Source organism: Botrytis deweyae, assembly GCF_014898535.1.
Source record: "Botrytis deweyae strain B1 chromosome Unknown BDEW_030, whole genome shotgun sequence".
Classification (NCBI taxonomy): Eukaryota; Fungi; Ascomycota; class Leotiomycetes; order Helotiales; family Sclerotiniaceae; genus Botrytis; species Botrytis deweyae.
Genome location: NW_024066237.1, coordinates 65,230 through 82,158, shown reverse-complemented (window position 1 = coordinate 82,158; position 16,929 = coordinate 65,230). Strand labels below are relative to the sequence as shown.

Below are 16,929 nucleotides of genomic sequence, written 5' to 3'. Positions count from 1 at the left end.
ATTTTGGTGTAGATTTTGTGATTTTTATTGAAAAATATCTGAATTTTATGAATAATACTATGAATTTTGAAGCAATTCGAAAAAGTCTAATATTATTAGAAAGCTATAATCTTATTGAATATAATTATATAAAAAGTTCAAAAATCATTCAAAAATTGAAGGTTGTGTACTAAAAATAAACTAGATTTCTAATAAAATTGAATGATTTTGGTGTATTTTACACCCAAAATCTCACGGGGACAATTTGCTTTCCGGGGACATTTGCTTTCCCCGACTAGGAACTAGTCGGCCGCTTATGAGAGCCGACTATTAGGAGAGAGAGAGGGAGAGGGAGAGGGAGAGGGAGAGGGAGAGAGAGAGGGAGAGGGAGAGGGAGAGAGAGAGAGAGAAGGGGGAGAGAGAGAGAGAGAGAGATGCAGTGAAATAAAGATAAAATAATGATATATTGTAGATGTAAAATAATATAATATAACATGAACTACCTAGGTAACTAACGCCTATAAACCAATAAACCAGAATTAGAATTAGAATTAGAATTAGAATTAGAACCAGAACCAGAACCAAATGCCAACTTATGTAACTCGTCTCGTTTCAATTCATTTTATCCCATCTCATATTATCCCATCCCATCTCACTCATGCGACAGGTAGATAGGTAAGTAGATGAATAAGTAAGTAAGTAACTATTTGAATTGATATAACATGATATGATGTGATAGGATAGGATACACTATGCTCTCTCTTCGCATGATGTATGATGTGATTATTGATTTTCATTTTGATTTTGATTATGCTATTGAATTGCTTGCATGATTGAATGATTGATCGATCGATCACGAATATGCATTTCCGAGATCGTGTTCCTGCACGCATATGTTAGTCAAGTGTGGTGGTTTTTGCTTCTTGTACTTCGTCTATGAATCTATCTGTCTGGGGCGCGGATATCCATGTAGACCCAGATTTGGATTCGGATTCGGAGGTTGGGTGTAGAGATTTGATGGGGTGATGATAGAATGGAAGATGATGAATGGGAGGGAAGAGAAAGGGATAGAAATGAAGTGAAGAGAAACATACAAAACAAAAAACAAACAAACATACCTTAAGATACTCCCCACCCTTCTCCTGATACTCCTCCCTCGTAACCCTCGCTTCCTTCCACCTCTCCCCACAACTCCATTTCGCAGCCCCTTTCCACGCATCCAATAATTGATCCTTCGCCCTACGAATCTTGACTTCCGTGCCCGCCTCCAAATTTGCTCTCAACCCCTCTCTCAATCTCTCATCGAAGTTTTGCCACATCGTGTTTCCTCCTGTTAAAAAGATATCTTTCAGGAAGTCCTTCTGATTTATGCCCGCTCCTGAAATACGCTGGTTTAATATATCGGCTGCGATTTCCACAATTCCAGCTTGATCCAGCCCGGCTATGCTGGGGTTGAAAATAACTTCCGGGACGCGGATCCGCTCGACGTTGAGATGGAGTTGGTGGGCTTCCGCCGTGCTGGCCGGATTGAAGGGTCGTGGTCCACGGAGAAAAGCATGGATGAGGGATTTGGTCCAATCGGTTTGCGCGTCAAAGGTATGTTGATCCGTGAATTCGGGATCGTATTTGAGGAGATCCGCTTCGAGGGTTTTGAGAAGAACGCTAGGATCTTCTTCTTCCTCGTCATCACTACCGCCGTCTCCAGTTTGTATGGTACGATAGACTCCCCAATCATCATCATTCTGACCGAAGTTATCGTCATCGCCTCCGCGACGACGCTTTTTAGTCGGGTTATCGGATGCTAGGTTTGCGATACTCTTCATACGGATTTGACTCGCGAGACTTTTTCTGTTTCCTAGGTCTGCTTTGAGACGTTCTCTGTCTTTAATCTTTTGAAGCATAGTAGCTCGAGCTTCTCGACGCTCTTGAAGCCATCCTTCGAGATCATTTTCTCGCTTTTCATCATCTATGCGTTGTTCTTCCGCGATACGAGCTTTTTCTGCCAACTTTTCTGCCTTGGCACGAGCGCGGGCTTCGTTATTGGATTTCATGAGACGTTGATGACGCTTTTGTTTGAGGCCTGCTTCGTCTAGTTGCTCATCTGGAATTTCAAGCATAGAGTAATCTGGTTCTTCGACTTCTTCCTCGATTTCCGGTCCACCGACATCCTTAGTTCGAGCCTTACGAATGCTTTTGTCAAGTTCCTTGATGGTTTTTTCGAGAGCAGCTTCGTCTTTCAACTCTTCGGCGTCGAGTAATCTTTTAATTTCCTTTTTTGTTTGGTCTACTAACCTGCCTTGTAGATGTCTGTAGTACTCAAGTTCTTGTTCTTTGCGAACTAATCGCTCAAGTCGCATTTTGGCGGCTTGTTCTTGTAATCTTCGACCACTCTCCTTTCTCTTCTCTGCAATCTTGGCTAACTCTTCTTCGCTTTTTTGTACCTCGATGACTTCTGTATACGGATATTGTATGACACGGTCTCTGTCTTCCAACCCTGTCCAATCGAGATACTTGCTCACTTCCTCATCATAATCTCGGGATAAGTAACAATGATCTTGTACCATGTATTCCGTTTGAGTGGCAGCCAGCTTTCCTGGAAAGCTAGGATACTTTAGTTTGATGAGCTTTAAAAGGTAGTCGGCGCTTTGTGATGCACCCCAATTCAATCTTGTTGCCTGGGTAAGCATGGCCTTCGAATTGTAAACCGGAATCAGATGCGTAGAGCTGTGGGAAGAAGATACAACAAGTCCTGTCTTGCCCCCATTGTAGTCGTACGAAAATAAAGAATCGATTCCGTAAGCCACAGATGGTGCTCCATAACACTCAAATATGATTTCGGTCATAGCTATCCCGTTTCGTTAGCAGAATTCGTAGGTTCAATGGGAAGTCCATACATTTCCTTGAGTACGGTAAGTTTGCGACAGCTTCCGTCATAACAATAGGCATGTCCACACTTCCTTCTGAGTCGACGCCCAATTTAAGAAAGATACAATCCAGTACTTGCTCCATAACATCCCAATTGCTAACAATCCCGCTTCCCGCCTCAAAGGCATTTCTCATGTGGCCCTTAGCTGTAGTATCTGCATAGACATCGGCGCCAACAAACGAATACGTTTTGCCCATCTTCCTGTCTCTATATTTAGAGAAAAGCGGTAAGATATTGAGACGTGGTGAGTCCTCGAAGGACCAGCCAGCTCGAGTCACCGATGAGCCTGTAGCAAAAAGTATTAGTATCTTTGAGATGTGCAAGTCATAATGCTCAGCGCAGAATTACCATTGTCAATTACTATCGCAGCTTGACCAGATCCCCGCGATTTGGCTGTTCGATATCCATCTGGCTGAGGCTCGACATATTTGTCAAAGTGAAGATCTTTCGCAGGATATAGAGTAGGAGGAGGTATTGAGTTTTGTTGCTCTGATGCAGGCGCATCGAGGTCCATGGCAGAGGGCGACATCTTCCTAGAGAGGTAGTGGTTGGTTTTCGTTGCGGTCTAAATCATTGTTTGTATACCCTTGCGACCGAAAGAATCGATTAAATAGTACACGTATTAACGACAAGCTCTTTAGTGGTAATTATTGCTCTTTATGATGTTGTCGCTTCACAAGGCTAGATTTTTGTGGCAAGGCTGAGATGCATGTATCAGTTACTTGTGGAGATCACGATTAACCTTGCTCTATCTACGAGGTATATCTACAATCTACATCACCAGATTTTGTAGGATATTTTTAATAAAAGTCGTGGAAAATTATCTTTTTAAGTCATTAATCAGAAATCATTCTAAGTATCAACCTCCGCCATAAAACGCCAGCTCCTTGCCCACGAAGACTCTCTTCAGTTCTATCATGATGGCTCTTTGAGACTGTCGGTAGCTTTCAACGAATTAGCAATAGTCTTGTGGCAGTTAAAATTAAGTACCTTCTAAATGAAAGAGAACATTGGATTGATAGTTCTTGAACATGTCTGCAACCAAAACAACATTGGTGTTTGCGTTATTGATCTCCTAATTCTGGTTCAGCTACATGTAACCATTTACCGGCGATTGCTAGCCCTCTCATACCTGGAGATTCTTGTTCAAAAGCATGATGGCTTCATTGAGTTTCTCCTAGCAGTGGAATTAGTGTGATACCTTGGTGGGTGTGCTTGAAATGCTTACTACGTTGGTGATGATTCGTGAGAGAAGCAAGTTTTGCTGGTGCTCGTGAGGATTTTCCTATATAACGTTCATTATCCTGTATACGATAGAAGCTTGTCATATTTAACCTTACCATAGTCTCTACCTTCAATGTGGTTTGGTTATGAAATGTGATGTTTGACAAAGTCACTGTTTTGTTGGTGTTTATAGTAAATATTGACCCAAGTTTCATGCGTTGCCTGATTGGTCGGCTGTTGTGAAGCTCGAAGCTCAATCAACAAGGCGGAAGGAAGGCAGAGCAATTCAATTCAACTTCAATCAAACAATCATAAATCAACCACCAATCGTCATCAATCATGGCGCCAGCAACTCCAGAAGCTGAAGCTCATCAAGCGCTCATCGAAAAGCTTGATGTCCACTCAATAAGAAAACCCTTTCGAAATACACACTGGAGACCTAATCAGCGTCGCAACAAGAATATTAAGACCATTCTCGGCGACGCCGTTCGAAAGGAAGCGTCACTTATGCCAACACAAGATAACAGCGGTGCTGCAACACCCTTTTCTGAAGATAATGCAACCTCAACTGATGGTGATATGACACCTGCCCCTACGAGCGCTCCTACACTTCAACCAAATCTCGCGCAAGCTTCCAAGAACTTATCGAAGTTGGTATTGGAACGAAACATGAGGACGAACGGCTTTTCTAATGCACCTACTGCAACATACACGAATATTGAATCAGCACCGTCTCTAGCACATTCAAAACATTATTGCGATATCACAGGATTACCAGCGCCATATACAGATCCAAAGACGAGGCTACGATATCACAACAAAGAGGTGTTTGGGGTTGTTAGATCTTTAGGTCAGGGGGTTGCAGAGCAGTATTTGGAAGTACGAGGAGCTCATACTATCTTGAAGTGAAGGGCGATGATAGTGCACTACGATGGAGCATTTGGAAAAGGTGTAATGCTCGGCCTGGGCTTTGCTCAACACACAGTTCACCATCTCCGAAGATTGGCAAGCGATGCGCAATGCGCGAAGGTTCAGGATGGTTACTTGACTATATTCGTGTATATATACTGGCAGAAGGATCAAGGGGCAAGAACAGACTTCTGGGTGGAAGATTTGTACGATTGAGATGGATAGAATCAGCCTTTCAGGCTGTCGAAGAAGAAAGGTTCAGGAATGGTCGAAATCAGTACGAGGATATGTCTGACCGACAAAGTCAAGCTCATTCTACCCACCAATCATCTTTCAATGATTGGTTCAGGAATACGCTCCGGCTTAATCGCGATCATGAATATTATCTGCCTACTCGAGTAGAGATGACGTGGTACCGAGAACATATAGAGAATGAAACTCAGTCACCAGGACAAATTGTCCTGGTTCGTCGTGGCAATCATAATACTTTACCTCATGCAAGTGTGCAATAGGATTGATACTTCGAGGCAGGTGAAGAGAGACCTGAAAGAGTACATTTCCTTTGCATTTCCTTCCAAATCTTGTTGCTTGGCATATCGACACATCTCATGTTTTAGTCAATATTACTAATTGACATATCGATTGTGGTTGTTTCAATATCTTCAATTCAAAGAATAGCTTTGGTGAAGAGTGTCAGACAAGATGAGACTCGAGAAATCCGAGTAAAATTTATATTTAAGCTTTTGTGGTCTGCATATGACGCTAACTCATGTCATGAGCACGGACGCGTCTAAGCCGCGTTCTTTCAATGAACTCCAACAAAAGATCATTAAGGACAACTTTACTTCTACTACCAACTGTTGTACTACGAGTGTGTTTGGTAGAAATCTCCAAATACTTACGCATTGCTAATCCCGGGTTCGGAGGATATTCAAAATGCCTACCATGTGGTTATCAGATTCCCAAAGTACGTTCTTGACTTCAACAGCTAGATGGTTCTGGACCATTTGCGCCGAGTTCAATTGATCCAGTTCAAGCATGCTATGTTATTCCGTAGGGTTTATGCTAATGGATACTTTGTATAGAGATTGGGGTAGCCTTTTGTTCAGGTGGTAGGTGAAATTCTACGGTTTGTGCTTCAGATCTAGTGTAGCTAATTAGGTCTTGAAAGGCGGGTTCTTCCTGATCGGAGGTGTTATGATGTTTTTTGATAGAGCTATGTATGTTTGAACTCTCCGTAAGATCCAAAGGAAGGTGATACTAACAAACTTGTAGGCTCGCAATGGGAAATGTGCGTATTCTCTGGATTTGAAACAGGACTTCCTGGCTTACAATATGTCGATATAGATTCTCTTTTTAATCGGCTTAACTGTCATAATTGGACCACAAAAAACAATGGCGTTCTTTGCGCGGAGACAAAAGCTTAAGGGGACTGGAGCCTTTTTCGCTGGACTTGCACTCATCCTCATGAGGTGGCCATTTACAGGATTTCTGGTGGAATTGTACGGCATATTTATCTTGTTTGGTGACTTCCTAGGGACTATAGCTGGGTTCGCAAGGAACATACCGATTATTGGCCCATACATCGGAGCCATGGTCGATAGAAGCGGAGTTGCAATGAGGGGAGCAGAGTTACCTGTCTGAGAAAGGGGACAGGCAGATACCCACGAAATTTCAACAAGAACTACGAAGGAACACGGAACATGTACACGATGTTATAGGACGAGACGAGCTGAGCTTGAACGACGCTATGTCCTAGTTTTTCACGACGATTTAGACTGTATATGAAAAGGGGCACCAAACTGGCTCACATTCAGGCTTCTGATGAGGTATAGACTAGATGGCAAACAGTAAAGTAGAGCATATGCTCCTTTATATTTCGCCAACGAATGACGAGGAAATATTGAAGACTACCAAGCATTTGCATTTGTACCATTCAAGTATTAAGACGTCGCCTTGAAAGTTAAGCCACTTTGCGACCTCACTCGCCAATATTCCCGAACCTCAAACTGCAATTTACATCCTCCAATCGAAACAATGTCTGCGAGAATGCTATCAAAAAAGATGAGAACGCCATAGCTAACCAAATACATCAATCTACATAGCCACGCAGCATGAGTTCTGCTTCTTTGCTTGTGCTATTTTATGTATTAGTAAAAGCCCTTGTAAATTCCCATCGTAATAAAAAAGAACTCACTATAGAACATCTTGCTCTGTGCACTCAACCCATCACTCTTTGCCACCAATGTATCAATCTTCTCGCCTCTCTCTAAAACGCTCTCAATAGTCTTATGCAACACAATCTTCGTCTCATCCAATTCCTTTTGGATTTTCATGATGCTATCTGCCTGTTGCGGGTCCTGGTATTTCACAATATAGTCGTTTAGTTCGGGGAATGAGAGAGTTGGGTTTGAATCGGCCCATTCTGATCGAGGGTGTGCATTTAGGAACTCGTCGACGACTTTGGAGAGAAGTTGATGGGCGACGAGGGCTGGGTATTCGTGGTCGGAAATTATTATACCACAAACACCTTCGGAACGTCCATAGGCATGGAATGTGTTACCTGATATTGTTAGGAAGAGGGTCTTGGTGTAATTTGGAGGAGTTGAGATTTACTATCTTGTTCAATGTCTTGCCTTTGGCCAGGCTTTGTTCGTTCAGCGACTGTCTTACTGAAAACCGTCATGAATTCGCCGTAACTGTACATTCATCCTATTAACCAGTCTGTTCCCGCGCAGAACGATAGTAATAATCTAACCTGTTTCTAGTAAATCGGCCATATGCGCTCAACTCTTTCACGCAGCAGAGCTCGTGTGAGGGGGTCTCCGAGTTCTTGATTATCTGATAGCGGTCAGCCTGATAACATTGTCACTGCGATATCTGCGAACGAACTCCGATATAATGCAACTTCATTTTTGCGATTTGGGGTTGATTGTAGATATGATTGAAGTCTAGATAGCGGAAATAGGTGTAGGTTGGGAAGGATGTGGCTTTGCTTTGTTCTTGATGTTGAAACTCTGGGCTGTATCCTGTACAATCACATGGGGGTTACAGTATGACGACGGATTTTATTATGCCCGGTTGGCCCCACTGATTACTTCCCGCCGCGTGAATCAGCTAAAGCAGCTTTATTTATATTTCATGATGGCAAAAACTAAAATCTTCTTTGAACTTTACATTTTCGAGAAGTTGATTTAGATTGTTTGGAAATCATGTCTTCTTCAACGCGGGACTCAGCTGAAGTGCAATGGCAAGCCCAACTTGCTGCTATGAAAAACGCCTTGGCAGAGTTGAATTTGCCTCCGAGCTCGACGAACGGGGAAACTAAATCATATGATATCGACGTTGATTTCGACGACGATGATGAATTTACTTCCGGAAATAGCGGGGACGATGTTTGGGACTTCATCAGTGACGAGGATGATGATTTGTCCAGCAGCGATGTCAACGACGATTTTCCTAGTCTTTCTGACTCCGCAGGTGCAGGCAACTATGGACCTCAATGGCTGAAGAGCAAATGTATGGAGATTGCTCAGAGGAAGCAAGGACTTTCAGGAAACGAGCTTCAGGAACAAATCATGGCAATTCTAGGGTCTGATAGTGGAGAGGAAGAGCTTCAATCCACTTTGATTGACATGATCGGCTTTGATGATATAGAATTTGCCATTGAAGTCATCTCCCACCGTAAGGATATCACCGCCGCTTCACGTTCTATTGGAACTCAAGATGACGGCATCTTTACTGGAAAGTTACAGACTAGGAAGGAACGAGAAGCAGCCTTAAGACAGAGAGATTATGAGCATAAACATGCCGCACTAGGACCGTCCATTAATCGCGACGAAGAAAAATACCCCCACGTGTACAAGTCGCATCATGCTGGTAACATCCTGGATTCGAGAGGAAAGAAGTATGCTCTACCGGTGGGTAGTGAGAGAACAGAACACGAGAGATACTCGGAATATACTGTCCCGGCTGGAAAGGTTGGAACTTTAGGTGCAGGTCGAAGACTTGTCGAGATTTCTGAGATGGATGGCCTTTGCAAGAGAACTTTCAAGGGTTACAAGTCTCTCAATCGAATGCAAAGTTTGGTCTATCCAATAGCATACAAGACCAGCGAAAACATGTTGATTTGTGCTCCCACTGGTGCTGGTAAAACTGATGCAGCAATGCTTACGATACTTCATGCCATTGGAGAAAATGTTTCACCACATCCATCAGAGAATCCCGAATCCTCAGACTTTGTGGTTAATTTCAATGACTTCAAGATTGTCTATGTCGCCCCAATGAAAGCCTTAGCAGCCGAAATTACACAAAAGCTAGGTAGTCGTCTATCGTGGTTGGGTATACAAGTTCGCGAGTTTACTGGTGATATGCATCTCACTAAGAAGGAAATCACCCAAACTCAAATTATCGTCACAACTCCTGAAAAATGGGACGTGGTCACTCGGAAAGGCACTGGAGATACTGAATTGGTTCAAAAGGTTCGACTTTTGATTATTGATGAAGTACATATGCTTCACGATGATCGAGGTTCTGTCCTAGAATCATTAGTTGCCCGTACTGAGCGTCAAGTTGAGAGCACTCAATCTCTCATCCGTATTGTGGGACTTTCTGCTACCCTTCCAAACTACATCGATGTGGCCGATTTCCTCAAAGTCAATCGTTATGCAGGTCTGTTCTATTTCGACGCTAGCTTCAGACCTGTACCTCTCGAACAACACTTCATCGGAGTTAAAGGGAAGGCTGGAACCAGACAATCACGAGAGAATATTGATACAACTGCATTCGAAAAAGTCCGAGAGATGCTGGAACTTGATCACCAAGTCATGGTCTTTGTTCATTCGAGGAAGGACACTTTCAACACTGCTAAGATGTTGTATGAAAAGGCTATAGAGCAAGTTTGTGTAGACTTATTCGATCCCACTAATCATCCTCAATATGAAGCAGCTGTAAAGGATATGAAGAGCTCACGAGGTCGTGAACTTCGGGAGTTAGTACCAAAAGGTATTGGTATTCATCATGCAGGTATGGCTCGTTCAGACAGAAACCTGATGGAGAGATTATTTGGAAGCGGTGTTCTTAAAGTTCTTGTCTGTACAGCTACCTTGGCATGGGGTGTTAATTTGCCCGCTGCAGCAGTAGTAATCAAAGGCACACAAGTTTACAGTGCTCAAGACGGTAAATTTATTGACCTTGGAATCTTGGACGTTCTTCAAATTTTCGGTCGTGCAGGTAGACCACAATTTCAGGATACTGGTATCGGTATGATTTGCACGACAGCAGATAAGCTTGATCACTACCTCCAGGCCGTCACATCACAAGTCCCTATCGAGTCTCGATTCTCGAAACATCTTGTGGATAATCTTAACGCTGAAATCGGTTTGGGGACAGTCACATCGATCCCCGAAGCTGTCGCATGGCTTGGATACTCTTATTTATTCGTCCGAATGAAGAGAGATCCTTTGACTTATGGTATCGATTGGGCTGAAGCTCGCGATGATCCAAATTTGGTACAGCGTCGAAGACAACTATGCATTCAAGCAGCAAAGACACTTCAGCAAAGCCAAATGATTATCTTCAATGAAACGACTGAGGAGCTCAGAAGTAAGGATGTTGGACGTATTGCAAGTCAATTTTATGTCCTCCATACCAGTATTCAGATATTCAACACCATGATGCAACCTCAATCTTCCGAAGCTGATGTCCTCACGATGATTGCTATGAGCGGAGAGTTTGATCAAATTCAATCAAGAGACAGCGAGTCAAAGGAGCTTACCAGCTTGAGAGAAGATTTCTCTCCTTGTCAGGTAAAAGGTGGAACTGATTCCTCACACGCCAAGACGAATATTCTCTTACAGTCTTACATATCTCGAGCCAAACTTGAGGACTTTGCTCTAGCCAACGATACAAACTACGTTGCTCAGCAATCGGCCAGAATTTGTCGTGCATTATTCATGATTGCTTTGAATCGTCGTTGGGGCCACCAATGTCTCGTGCTTCTCTCACTATGCAAGTCAATTGAGAAGAGAATCTGGCCATTCCAACATCCTCTTCATCAATTTGAGCTAGCACAGCCAATCCTCAAACAGCTTGATGATAAGGAAAATCTTTCCATTGAAACTCTAAAGGAGATGGATGCAGCTGAAATTGGTGCCATGGTACACAATCCTGGTGCTGGAAGAACAATCTCAAGAATTCTTGATAACTTTCCTACACTCAGCGTGGAAGCCGAAATCGCTCCACTGAATAGAGATGTTTTGAGAATCCGTCTTTACCTCACGCCGGAGTTCAAGTGGAACGATCGCCACAATGGTACATCTGAAAGTTATTGGATCTGGGTTGAGAACTCGGAGACTTCTGAAATATACCATCATGAGTTCTTCATTTTGAACAGAAAGAAGTTATACGACGACCACGAACTCAGCTTCACTATCCCACTATCGGATCCGCTCCCTACGCAGATCTATGTAAGAGCAGTTTCCGATAGGTGGTTGGGCGCAGAAACGGTGTATCCAATTTCTTTCCAACATTTAATTAGACCTGACACCGAAAGTGTGTACACTGATCTTTTGAATCTTCAACCTCTACCAATTACTGCCCTGAAGAACCCGGCTCTAGAAGAGATTTATGGCAAACGTTTCCAGTTTTTCAATCCTATGCAAACTCAGATCTTTCACACTTTATATCATACACCAGCAAATGTTCTTCTTGGGTCACCAACCGGATCTGGAAAGACTATTGCTTGTGAGTTGGCTATGTGGTGGGCATTCCGAGAGAAGCCTGGCTCTAAGGTTGTCTACATCGCTCCCATGAAAGCACTTGTTCGAGAGCGAGTTAAAGATTGGGGGGCTAGATTAACTCGACAAATGGGCTTGAAATTGGTTGAGTTAACTGGTGACAATACACCTGATACGCGAACTATTCGAGATGCGGACATCATTATTACTACGCCAGAAAAATGGGATGGTATTAGTCGTTCGTGGACTACGAGAGGTTATGTTCGACAAGTTAGCTTGGTTATTATCGATGAAATTCATTTGCTTGGTGGAGATCGTGGCCCTATTTTGGAAATTATTGTTTCTCGTATGAATTACATTGCAACCCAGACCAATAACTCAGTTAGACTTATGGGTATGTCGACTGCGTGCGCCAATGCTATGGATTTAGGAAACTGGCTTGGTGTTAAGGAAGGACTGTTTAACTTCAGGCATTCCGTTAGACCTGTTCCATTGGAAATTTTCATCGATGGTTTCCCAGAGGTTCGAGGCTTCTGCCCCCTAATGCAATCTATGAACAGACCGACTTTCTTAGCCATCAAAACACACAGTCCAGAAAAACCGGTCATTGTTTTTGTTGCTTCCCGTAGACAAACACGTTTGACAGCTAAGGATTTGATCAACTTCTGTGGTATGGAGGATAACCCTCGTCGATTTGTCAAGATGTCTGAGGAAGATCTCCAACTGAACCTTGCCCGAGTCAAGGATGACGCTTTGAAGGAAGCCCTGAGTTTTGGGATTGGTTTGCATCATGCTGGTCTGATTGAATCTGATCGTTCGTTGGCCGAAGAGCTCTTTGCCAACAACAAGATTCAGATTCTTGTTGCAACATCCACTCTAGCCTGGGGTGTCAATCTTCCAGCTCATTTAGTCGTTGTAAAGGGTACTCAGTTCTTCGACGCTAAGACTGAAGGATACAAAGATATGGACTTGACAGATGTACTGCAAATGTTGGGTCGTGCTGGACGTCCTCAATTCGATACGTCAGGAATCGCTCGTATCTTCACTCAAGATTCAAAGAAAGCATTTTACAAACATTTCCTACATACAGGTTTCCCAGTAGAATCCTCTCTTCACAACGTTCTAGACAACCATCTTGGAGCTGAAGTATCCGCTGAAACCATCACTACCAAACAAGATGCCCTAGATTATCTAACCTGGACATTCTTCTTCCGACGTCTCCATAAAAACCCTTCATACTATGGTCTTGAGATCTCGGCCGAAGAACACAATACCATTGCTGCTCAAAAAATGGCCAATGATTACATGATCTCAATGGTAGATAAGTCATTGGACGAGCTCGCCGAATCCCAATGTCTGGAAATCTACCCTAATGGCAATATCGATTCTACCCCTCTCGGAAAAATCATGTCCTACTACTATCTTTCGCACAAAACTATTCGTCACCTAGTCAAACATGCTAAACCAAATGCTTCATTCCGCGATGTACTTTCTTGGATGTCTTCCGCAACCGAATACGACGAACTCCCGGTTCGCCACAACGAAGATCTCATTAACATTGAGCTTTCCAAGAACTTACCTCTCCCAGCAGATGCAGCACATTTCAATGGCCTTCCAATGTGGGATCCTCACGTGAAAGCATTTTTGTTACTTCAGGCCCACATGAGCAGGATTGATCTTCCCATTTCTGATTATGTGGGTGATCAAACCAGTGTTCTCGACCAAGCTATCCGTATCATTCAAGCTTCCATCGATGTCCTTACGGAATTGGGATACCTATCAAGCGTTGTGCAAATGATCACTTTACTTCAATGTATCAAATCAGCTCGTTGGCCGGAAGATCACGCTTTGTCCATCTTCCCTGGTGTAGTTCCTGATTTCAAACCATCCAAGGACAACGACATTCCCACATCACTTCAACAATTCTCAGCCTTACCTCAAACCGCGTATCAATCTCTCAAAAATAAACTACAACTTCCAAGTAGAAATACACAAGCTTTTGATAAAGCAGCAAATATGATACCGAACTTGAAAGTTGAAGTACAAAATGTTACGGCGTTGAAAATGGATGTTGTAATCAAGAGACTTAATGGACTGGTGGATAAGGAGGGAAAAATGTATGCGCCTCGATTCCCCAAGAGTCAGAGTGAGGGATGGTTTGTTGTGCTCTGTAGCAAAGGAAGTGATGAGGTAGCTGCTATTAAGAGATTGGGTTGGAGTGCTCCTAAGACCAACTTGAAGGGTAAAGGTGCTCAGAATGGAAATGTTGGCAATGGAGATGAGGGAAAACAAAATACCAGTGTGATAGGTGTAGGAGTCAAACCTCAAGCAAAAGCAACACTTAAATTTCCTGGAACGGAAGAAGGAGAGGAGGGAAATATTATGGACGGGAGAGTATTCGATGTTTGGGTTGTCAGTGATGGATATAGGGGGTTGATTTATAAGGTTGAAGGGGTAGAGGTACCAGATGTCATGAGGGTTAGGGTTGAAGACGAGGGAAAAGGGAAAGATGGGAAGGGGAAGGGAAAATGAGAAGGGTGAAGGCAGTCAGTGTGAGAGGATAGAGAGGTAAAGACGGAGGATGAAGTAAATAGATGCATACATGAATATGAATATACGAACGCGTACACCAATATACAGAATAAAATATGAAATCATGATATACCTACTATTCAAGATTCTTTCCCAAATCAGAATCCCCCTCTATAGATGTTGAAAGTGGGATCTTGATTGACGCCCATCAAGGGGTGGGCCAAAATAGATGTGAAGTTCACATTGTTTTCCATGAACACTTCTATCTCTACCATTTTTTGGTCAATTCCGACTTTTCGGCGGAAACCCTATGTATAATGAGGGTACACAATTACAACAGTTGGATTTTGCAATCAAGAAACTGGATGAAATTATTCGAACCCTTGGGTACATAGATTAGATACATGTGGCACACAGTATGCAAGTAAGATCAACTGTTTGAAATTTGAATGAGTTGGAATATCTTTACCCCTCTTCAATTAATTAATCTCAGATATATATGTATATAAGTACCTACATACATGCAAATAAAGAGCCACTTTATGTTTTTGTTTTCAACTTTTTAAAGTATTTCAAGCTGTATGGAATAGTACCAAACTTTAGATAGATAGAGATTTCTCAAGTCTATGTTCAAATCTCCAGGAGGAAAATATGAATCCCTTTTTTCCTCGTCTAATTTCTCCCGAATTAACATTCGAAGAATGCGGGGTTTGCTGCACTCGCAGTATTCATCCTCGTACGTATCCATAAAAACTCCCTGCTATCACATCGCGTACTCACTCACAATCGATATCCGCAGTACCAAATCTCCCACACAATCCACACCATCTACCTACACCCGCTCTCCCGATTCCCGGGTCCCCTCCCCTGGATCTGCACCCGCATCCCGTGCCTCACCTCCCTCTGGCATGGCCATCTCGCACACGACGTGACCGCTCTCCACAAAAAACACGGGCCCGTCGTGCGTCTCGCCCCCGACGAACTCTCCTTCGCCTCCCCGCAGGCCTGGCACGATATCTATTCGAATCACGGACGCACTCCCCCGTTCCCGAAAAGTCCCCTCTGGCATGGTGTCAAGACCGGGAGACCAATGTCCGTACTTAATGCGCTGGAGCCCGCGACGCATCGCCGATTTCGCGGGGCAATGGAGCGCGCGTTTACGGAGCGGGCGCTGGGGAATCAGGAGGGGATGGTTAGGATGTATGTTGATGCTCTGATGAGCCGCTTGCGAGATCTCGCAGAGCAGAATGCGAATGCGCATGCGGGCGAGAGTGTGGTTGTGGATATCGTGCGCTGGTATGGGTTCTTTACTTTTGATCTCATTGGCGATTTGGGCTTCGGGGAATCATTTCGATGTTTGGAGAGCGAGGAATATCATCCCTGGGTTGCGATGATCTTTAGCTCTCTGCGCGCAGCGACGTATCGAGCGGCGCTGGGGTACTATCCGGGATTGAGTTGGCTGCTTGCGTATTTTGTGCCGAAGAGTGTGGTGCGGAAACAGATGGAGCATTGGAATCTAGCTGTGGAGAAAATAAATCGTCGGCTGGAGAGAGAGACCCCGAGACCGGATATCATCTCTCTGATTAAACGGGATGAGGACGGGAAAGAAGGATTGACGATTCAGGAGTTGCAAGCGACAGCTAGCGTTATCATTGTAGCCGGAAGCGAAACGACAGTCAGTGTTCTCAGCGGCATTACGAATAATCTCGTGAACAACCCTGAGAAACTCCGCATTCTCACCTCGGAAATCCGCGAGAAATTTGCGGACGAAGAGGACATATCAATTGCGACACTGAGGGAAACCACCTATCTAAACGCAGTCATCCAAGAAGGCTTCCGACTCTGCAATCCCACGTGAGAACCCCATTTCCGTACCCGTATCCCCAACCTAACAATCCACAGTCCCGTCGGTCTCCCGCGCGTCGTACCTCCAGACGGCGGCCGCGTATGCGGATACATACAATCTCCCGCCAAATATATTCGTCAACGTGCATCCCCTCTCCATCTCCCTATCGGCTGAATGTTTCCACAAACCATCTGAATTTCACCCCGAGAGATGGCTCGCAGCCAACGATTCTTCGTCTCCTTTTCACAACGACAATCGCAATGCAGTTCAAGTTTTTGGCGTAGGTCCTCGCTCTTGTATTGGGAGACCTCTGGCGATGGCCGAATTGCAACTTGTGCTTGCGAGAATGGTGTGGAGGTTTGATTTGGAGAAGGTGGATAGTGAGGCTGGGAATTTGAAATGGGCAGAACAAAGGGTTTTTACAGTTGTAGAACGGAAACCTTTTGAAGTAAGGTTAAGAACACGCTCGGCACGATAGCTTGAGATGAGTATATTGTTGAAAATATGTCGCTAAATTATATCTACGGTAATAACCCCATATAGCAACATTCCATGTATTGATACCTCAAATGTCAAAAGTGCCATTGGGGGTCTAGCATGTGCTAGTTCAGGTCGTTTTAATTTTGAAATATTGATATTTTAAGCCTTTTGAATGAATGATCCATCTCTGCAGTGATATCATCACCATCAGCATCACCACCACACATCACTGATCTCACGAAACACCACGTATATAAAATCTCAAAATCTAACAGGAAAGAATTACAATATGCTAT

General features: G+C 43.7%; 7 protein-coding genes across 7 annotated transcripts; 4 read left to right on the top strand and 3 right to left on the bottom strand.

The window, feature by feature from the left end:
- Window positions 1-832: 832 nt before the first annotated feature.
- On the bottom strand, window positions 833-3,434 carry EAE98_009688 (uncharacterized protein; the record flags this gene model as incomplete). The annotated part of the gene is made up of 4 exons (XM_038957309.1): window positions 833-862; window positions 1,098-2,824; window positions 2,874-3,191; window positions 3,254-3,434. 4 exons carry the CDS (start codon window positions 3,432-3,434, stop codon window positions 833-835), a joined length of 2,256 nt encoding a protein of 751 aa, XP_038806248.1.
- Window positions 3,435-3,820: 386 nt separating this feature from the next.
- Window positions 3,821-4,248, bottom strand: EAE98_009687 (uncharacterized protein; the record flags this gene model as incomplete). The annotated part of the gene is made up of 5 exons (XM_038957308.1): window positions 3,821-3,849; window positions 3,896-3,980; window positions 4,038-4,082; window positions 4,134-4,190; window positions 4,246-4,248. 5 exons carry the CDS (start codon window positions 4,246-4,248, stop codon window positions 3,821-3,823), a joined length of 219 nt encoding a protein of 72 aa, XP_038806247.1.
- Window positions 4,249-4,468: 220 nt separating this feature from the next.
- Window positions 4,469-5,038, top strand: EAE98_009686 (uncharacterized protein; the record flags this gene model as incomplete). The annotated part of the gene is made up of 1 exon (XM_038957307.1): window positions 4,469-5,038. The coding sequence occupies one exon, from the start codon at window positions 4,469-4,471 to the stop codon at window positions 5,036-5,038; it is 570 nt and encodes a 189-aa protein (XP_038806246.1).
- Window positions 5,039-5,974: 936 nt separating this feature from the next.
- Window positions 5,975-6,682, top strand: EAE98_009685 (uncharacterized protein; the record flags this gene model as incomplete). The annotated part of the gene is made up of 5 exons (XM_038957306.1): window positions 5,975-6,005; window positions 6,124-6,150; window positions 6,210-6,258; window positions 6,314-6,329; window positions 6,386-6,682. The coding sequence occupies 5 exons, from the start codon at window positions 5,975-5,977 to the stop codon at window positions 6,680-6,682; spliced, it is 420 nt and encodes a 139-aa protein (XP_038806245.1).
- A 453-nt stretch (window positions 6,683-7,135) lies between these two features.
- On the bottom strand, window positions 7,136-7,951 carry EAE98_009684 (uncharacterized protein; the record flags this gene model as incomplete). Its single annotated transcript, XM_038957305.1, has 5 exons — window positions 7,136-7,176; window positions 7,236-7,601; window positions 7,655-7,737; window positions 7,797-7,879; window positions 7,931-7,951. 5 exons carry the CDS (start codon window positions 7,949-7,951, stop codon window positions 7,136-7,138), a joined length of 594 nt encoding a protein of 197 aa, XP_038806244.1.
- Window positions 7,952-8,250: 299 nt separating this feature from the next.
- On the top strand, window positions 8,251-14,307 carry EAE98_009683 (uncharacterized protein; the record flags this gene model as incomplete). Its single annotated transcript, XM_038957304.1, has 1 exon — window positions 8,251-14,307. The coding sequence occupies one exon, from the start codon at window positions 8,251-8,253 to the stop codon at window positions 14,305-14,307; it is 6,057 nt and encodes a 2,018-aa protein (XP_038806243.1).
- Window positions 14,308-14,995: 688 nt separating this feature from the next.
- Window positions 14,996-16,631, top strand: EAE98_009682 (uncharacterized protein; the record flags this gene model as incomplete). The annotated part of the gene is made up of 3 exons (XM_038957303.1): window positions 14,996-16,015; window positions 16,128-16,161; window positions 16,210-16,631. Exons 1-3 carry the CDS (start codon window positions 15,398-15,400, stop codon window positions 16,629-16,631), a joined length of 1,074 nt encoding a protein of 357 aa, XP_038806242.1. The 5' UTR covers window positions 14,996-15,397.
- Between the last annotated feature and the right edge of the window lie 298 nt (window positions 16,632-16,929).